This window comes from Mesitornis unicolor, unplaced genomic scaffold (genome assembly GCF_000695765.1).
Source record: "Mesitornis unicolor isolate BGI_N332 unplaced genomic scaffold, ASM69576v1 scaffold36804, whole genome shotgun sequence".
NCBI classification, from domain to species: domain Eukaryota; kingdom Metazoa; phylum Chordata; class Aves; order Mesitornithiformes; family Mesitornithidae; genus Mesitornis; species Mesitornis unicolor.
This window is the reverse complement of record NW_010180036.1, coordinates 1-6,846: the sequence shown is the minus strand read 5'-3', so window position 1 is coordinate 6,846 and position 6,846 is coordinate 1. Positions and strand designations below refer to the sequence as shown.

Genomic DNA, 6,846 nt, shown 5'->3' with positions numbered 1-6,846 from the left:
CCTTTCCTGCAATTCCCCGAGGCTCTGGAGGTGCCACGGGTGCACCCCAGCCTGCCATGTCACGATTCCGATGCATGTGGCTGGACTGGGAGGGTCTCCTTGGTACTTCTGAGCCCCATTTGGCCACCAAATCCCCCCCATCACTTTCTCTGTGCCACGTGGAGGTGCTGGTCCCTCTGCATGGGTTCACTGCAACCTCTGCCCTCCTTCTGTCCCCAGCGGTGCGTGCTGACCGGATGCGTGGCGGGAGGAACAAGTTTGGACCCATGTACAAGCGAGACCGTGCCTTAAAGCAGCAGAAGAAAGCTCTTATCCGTGCCAATGGCTTCAAGCTGGAGACCGTCCCTCAGATCATGTCCCCGGTGCAGAACGATTACAGCCTGACCTCCACCATCCACAGCATCCACGCCATGTCCAAGACCCTGCCACCCAACCCCGCCGCCCTGACGTCCATCGACTACGAGCGCAGCCCCTACGGGACCCCGTCCCTGGGAATGACTGTGCCCAACCACCCGCCGCTCACCGGCTACCACTACCCCTCCTTCACCAACCGCACCATCAAGTCTGAGTACCCGGACCACTACACAAATGCACAAGAGTCCATGCCCACCTATGTCTATCCAGAGACCTACCCCAGCAGCTCCCCCCCCGACATCCCCGAGGTCATCCTGAAGCTGCTGCAGCTAGAGCCCGATGAGGCGCAGGTGAAGGCACGGATCCTGGCCTGTCTGCAGCAGGAGCAAGGCAAAGGGCGGCACGAGAAGCTCAGCACCTTCGGCCTCATGTGCAAGATGGCCGACCAGACCCTCTTCTCCATCGTGGAGTGGGCGCGGAGCTGCATCTTCTTCAAGGAGCTGGAGGTAGGAGCCTGGGCAGGGTGAAGGAGGCTGCACTGGGCAGTGGTGGGAGGTAGGATTGGGAGATGCAATGAGGATGAGATGCTGTAATGGGCAGGATTAGGGTGGAGATGCTGTGAGGATGGGGCAATGCCATGGGCACTGTGGATGTGCTGGTGCGTCCCTGTCCCATCCTACACGTCCAGGCAGGAGGCACCAGAGTCCGGCTGCAACACTGGAGTGATTCCCGCTGTCACCATGGGGCTGATGATTTCAGCTTCATCCCGGTGGGGGCAGGTGTGGAGGCAGTTGCTGGCAGAGTGACGGCAGTGTCAAGCTCAAGATATAATTGGAAAATGTAACGTTGTGGAATTATAGTTGAGACAATTCTCTCCTCTGCCTTTAGGAGGAAAATCAATGCTGTCGAGTGGGTGACTATTAGCGCCGGGCAGGGCCAGGGCAGGGGACACCGTTGGCCTCCTCCAGAGCTGCTCCTGCTGCTGGTAGATGTGAGGGTACCCAGCTGGGGGACACGATGCTGACCCCCATCCTGCCAGGCCCTTGCATCCCAAACACTTACTGGGGCCCAGGGGTGGATTAGCAGCGATGGGTCAGCCTCTGCCACCCCACAAACCTTGCCAAGCTTTCAGACGTTTTCTGTTCATGTCCTGGGCTGACCTAAGATCCCAAACGTAGTGCAACAATGGGAGAGAAAATTTTGCAACGTGGACAAAACTCAGAGAGGCACATCCCAGAGCGGCTGGGACACCCAGCTGTCTTCCCATGCTCTGAGTGTGGGGCTGTGCCGTCCAACCCTGACCAAAATCACCTTTTTCCAGTAATGCCGTGAGGACCATGCCCCAGGGCCAGGCCAGGCTCATCCCTGTGCCCACCCTACAGGTGCCATGGGGCTGAGTGTGGCTCAAAATAGTCCCCGGCTGCCAAAACAGTGCCAGGAAGTGGCATTGTGGGGGTGGGCCAGGCTCGTTTCAATCATATCAGTGTCCAGCCTCGATTTTAGGAACAGGGTGGTTGTTGTTTTTCAGGAGATATTGTAAACACTGTCAACGCAGCTCCCGGCTGCGTTGCCATGTAGCCTTGTAACTCCATTGTCAGCCTGATTGCACCACCAAAATAGGCCATTTCCGTGTGAATCTGTGTCAGTGGGCGCTCCTCCTCCTGAGGGGCTTGGGGGGGGCTCTCCCATGGGCATGCAGAGAGGAGCTGTTGGGAAGCAGGAGTTGGTCTCCAGCTTCCATCTGCTCACACCAGCACATAAAAGCAAACGGCTGCCAGGGCAGTAAATGAAGTCCTGCTACTGCGGAGTTTACTACTTTGCCCTAAAGCCTGCTAGCTCCCAGTAAAATCACGGTCTTGGAGATCGATGGCCGTTGCGTGAAGGTGATGGCCTCCATCCCCGGTCCGGGATGGGCCTTTGGCCGAGGTGGGGATCCTCTCTGGGAGGGCACAGTGCTGGGACATCACTCCGGGGCATCCCGCTAGGGTGATGCCAAGCAGGAAGGGGGTGTAGATGGGTGAGGAGGTGGTGTGGGCAGATGACCCCATGTCCCTATGTCCCTATGACTCCTATGTCCCCTGCCTGAACACTCCTGGCACCATGTCCTCCTGCTGCAGGGCTGTTTTGCTGGGGGGTGTTTTGCCTCACAGGGAACTGAGATAGGAGACAACAAACCCTTGGGGCACCGGGATGAGCTTTTGCCTCTGCCCAGGGGGAGTGGGAGCAGGTCTTATTCCCATTCCCACATCAGCAGCCCATCAGACCAGGGGCTTTGCCATCTCCTCTCCGCTGGCCCCCATCCCGTCCCTGCCACCATGGCCGAGGGAGGAGGGGGGCGCTGGGCTAATGGCCTCTTGACATCGGCTCGCACGCCACGTCCGCCCGCAGGCGCGGGGCAGTCAGATTGAAAACAGATTTAACTTCCCAGATATATCGTTTCATTTAAGGGCCAGTAATTCTGTCAGTCTGCCACTGACAAACGAGGGTCCCCATGCCAATCCGCTGGGGAGACTGATGTCGCGGCGCTCATCTCGTGTCACCAGGCAGAGAATTACGGACTGCGCTGGCCTTCGGAGGCAAGACTAATAATGCTGCACGGCTGAGGGGGATTTGGGGGCCCGCTTGTTTATTGAGGGCCAGGCAGGCAGCCGTGGCGCGAGGCCACGCGGGCGGAGGTGGAAGAGGTCAGCGCTGACGCCCATAAATACGAACTTTAACTGAGTCTAGATGAGATGTGTCAGGACTGAGGGAAGATTTGCGGCATCTCTTCAGGAAGAAAAATATGGGCTGGAGGTGAAATATATTTTGTTGGGTCATGAGTCTCAGGCAACTTTGTCCTTTCAGATGTAATTTTTTTATATATATATGGAGGGAGACAGACAGAGAAATGTGCATACACATGCATACTCGCACGCTCACACTGTGTCTGGTTTTGGTTTGGTTTATATGCACGTATCTAGCACAGCCTGGTATATATAGGTGTTACTGCCATCTGTATGTATAAATATTGGGCGCACAGGGATGCGGTGACCTTTAGATTGGGATGAGCAGCCAGGAATGTTAAACAATTGCCGTGGTTTCAGCCCGAAGGCCGGGCTGCGTCCCTGCTGCTGGTGGAGGGGCACAGTGTGGCTGCGGGGATGTGGTTGATGCTGTTACCTTCCTCATCCCCTTCTCACTGTGGGGCCGAGGCAAACCACTCCCCGTCCGTAGGTGACCACCAGTGCCAGGGGATGCTGAAGACAGTGCCGTTCCCATGGCCAAGGGATCCCTGCGGTGACTGGGGCTCTCAGCTATGCTGCTCGCCCTCACTTCTTGTTAGAGAGCTGGGAGCCGCGGCGGAGCCCGTTTGCAGTCAGTCGCTTCCCTGCCTGCAGCATGTGTGGGTCATCTTGACCCTATCTCCTGGCCAACAGCCAGTGTGTTTTTGGCAGATTTAAAATCTCCTTCTGGTGGTGGATGCTGCAGTGATGCTGAACGTCCTGCGCACTGGGGGAAAAGTGATGGCTTTCCCTGACTGCATCTCGGCGGGCACAGCCACAATGCCCACAGCCACGATGCTGGTGCTGCAAGTGGGGAGACGAGATCTTGACCCTGCTGCACTGGTCTTGGTGGGGTTTTTTTGCCTTAAGATGTCCATCGCGGTGGTATTTGGACAGGGCGATGGGGACCTGTGTTGACCATTAACACCTTAGGCCTCTGTTGGTTTTTGATTGCGGGCAGCTGGTGGATGGGAATCCACTTTCGCACTTTTCGGTAGCCGAAGTGACGGGTCCTGCTTGCACCCAGTAATTGCCCGGGCGGTGGCTTGGGTGCTGGTGTGTGCCGTAGTCCTGCATGGGAGCTGCTGGACAGATCCTGCCCCCATGATGCAGGGAGGCTCACAGAGCATCCTTGAGACCAAGAAAGCTCAGAGGCATCCAAATGCTTCTCATGGCCCTAGCGGGGGAGAGGCTGGAGGCCTATGTCCTGGGACCTGCTTGGCAGCACCATCCATGCCCACACACACACTGCCTTCCCTTCAGCCCTTGCTCCAAGCCCATTTCCAGCAGGGAAATGGATTTTTCTGTCATGGGAGGCCTTTGACTGTAAGGTGCCTTTGGTGGCAGGGGAGCACTCACCTTGCGTGGGGAGCGTTTTGCTGCTGCATTTTGTGAATGGGTTAAATGCTTGCTTTAAAAAAAAAAAAGTCACCTCTTAGAGACAGCTTGCATCAGGTCCTTGACAAAGCACTCAATTGAAAAGCCTTGACATTAAAAGAGGAAGATCCTTTGCTTAACTTTTAAAGGCGAGAGCTTGTGTGTGCCGCTTGGGGGGATGGATTGGTGCTGAGGGCCCATCCATTAGCAGCCCCCTGGGACCCCAGGCTGGGCACTGAGAGCTGATTTCCAGCCTGGAGCCCACTTCCAGCAGAGCCAGTGCAGGACCATGTGGGGATCCCCAGGGCACCGGGAAACCCAGAGGTATGGGCAGGGTCCAGGTCCCTGGAGCCACCCTGAGCCCTGCCTGGTCCCCAGAGCCTCCAGTCCCCCCAAGTCGTGATGCCAACCCTGTCCCCCCTCAAGCCATGGCCATGGGGCTCCAGCACACAGCCACGGTCCCAGGAGAGGCCACGGCATCACCGGCAAAACGTGTCAGTGATGGGATACAGAGAGGTGCTCTGCAAGTCTGGGAGAAGCACATGAGTCATTTTTAAAGGAAGAAGATTTCAAAGATTGTTGAAAGGCTTCTTTTCAGAAACAGTGAATTTTTTTTAAAAAACCATTTGCAGAGCAAAACCTTTAGTCTGTCTCTTCCGGAGCTTGTCCCGCTGAGGAATGAGGCACAGGAAGGAGCTTCCAAAACAACACTGCGGCTCAGCTGGCGCGGAGGAGCTCGACAGCGTGTGACTGTGCTGGCAGCATGGGACTGTGCCGGGAGCGTGCAGCTGTGCTGGCAGCATGCAGCCACACGGAGCCCAGCACCCTGCCAGGGCTGCGGTCACAGCCGGGCGCTCACCATGGGGCAGAGGTCATCATGGATGTACAAAAATCTCCATTTTGTTTTGATGCAGAACGAGCTTATCCCCAGTTCTTTGTTCAGCAGCCGAACAGACACCTCATGGTGTGTGTGGCCAGGCCGTGTGCTGTGGCCCCTTTGCTGGCTCAGGCGATGTGGAGCCCAGCTTCACAGCCCCATCACACCCATCGAACTCAACACACCTCGCTGCGGGCAGGTTTTGTGCTGTCAGGTAGGAGTGGGTCATAGAACGGTTTTAGTTGGAAAAGACCTTTAAGACCTTTAAGAGCATCAAGTCCATCGCTCCCCCTCCTTGATGCTGCCGCGGTTCGGCTCTCAGCACCCACCACACTTGAGACACAAATCCTGGCGGCTCATGGGGATAGCTGGGCTCCGAGACCATAAAGCTCTTTCTCATCTGGCTTGTATTGCTTTTGCAATCTCCCGGCACCGGTTTATTGCAGCCTCTTCAGCAGAACGAGGGCATTATCCAGCCCTGTGATACTGCATCTGTCTTCCTTCTATTAAAGGCGGCGAACACAATGGCACTGCAGAGCTCTGCTGCTGGCGCCGGGTTTGGTCCATCGCTGACACCAGCCCAGTGGAGAGGGAGGTCTGGGCAGGGTGGGGGTTCAGCTTTTGGCAGAAAGGATCTGGGATCCTGCAGGGAGCAGCACCAAGGGGATGCAGGTGGTGATGGTGGTGGCTGTTGGTGGGGCGGTAGGGAAGGTGGCGGCGCATTTGAAGGTGTTTCTTTGGAATCGCAGCTGTGGATGTGTATATCCAGGCCCACACGTACATACCAGGACATGTGCAAACATTTCATTAATCATATGCAGCATCTCTTTGCTAAGGAGCTTGTTCACAGTCAGGCAGCAATTTCCACAGAAAAATGTGTGCGTGAGACTTTGGGAAATGCTCTGTGGGCAGCGGGGTGAGGAGGGCTTCAGGGTCTTAAAAAAACCAGGGCTGTGAGGGTCAGGGACGAAGTCCGGTGCTCCTGGGAGGAGCAAGTGATGGTCCCTGCACTCCCCACAAGCTCCAATGATGGGCCTGGGGGAAGGCAGAGATTTGCCACACCCCCAGCACACCCTGGTGATGTCGTATCTGTGCCGAGGCATTGCCCGGCATGGTGGCAGAAGGCCCCAAAGGCCCCATTGGCTCCATCTTGGCAATGTTGGCTCTGTTTCAGGTGGGCGACCAGATGAAGCTGCTGCAGAACTGCTGGAGTGAGCTGCTGGTGTTCGACCACGTCTACCGGCAGCTGCAGCATGGCAAGGAGCACAGCGTGCTGCTGGTCACTGGCCAGGAGGTGAGTGTTGGCCCACTGAGACTGTGGCACCCACCATGGGTGGGCTGAGGGGGGCGGAGGGGAGGTGCAGGGGGGATTTTTGTCTTAATTCTGGCTGAGTGCAGGGTGGATGGGTTGGTTTTGCTGTGCTGTGGGATTGCTTGGGCAGAAGATCCCATCCCATCCCATTCCATCCCATCCCA

At 56.8% G+C, this 6,846-nt stretch overlaps 1 protein-coding gene across 1 annotated transcript; it reads left to right on the top strand.

Moving 5' to 3' along the window:
* Nucleotides 1-219: 219 nt before the first annotated feature.
* Nucleotides 220-6,664, top strand: LOC104539455 (steroidogenic factor 1-like; the record flags this gene model as incomplete). The annotated part of the gene is made up of 2 exons (XM_010182983.1): nucleotides 220-860; nucleotides 6,545-6,664. Coding segments are annotated over 2 exons (761 nt in total), but the record flags the coding sequence as incomplete, so codon positions are not given.
* Nucleotides 6,665-6,846: the final 182 nt, after the last annotated feature.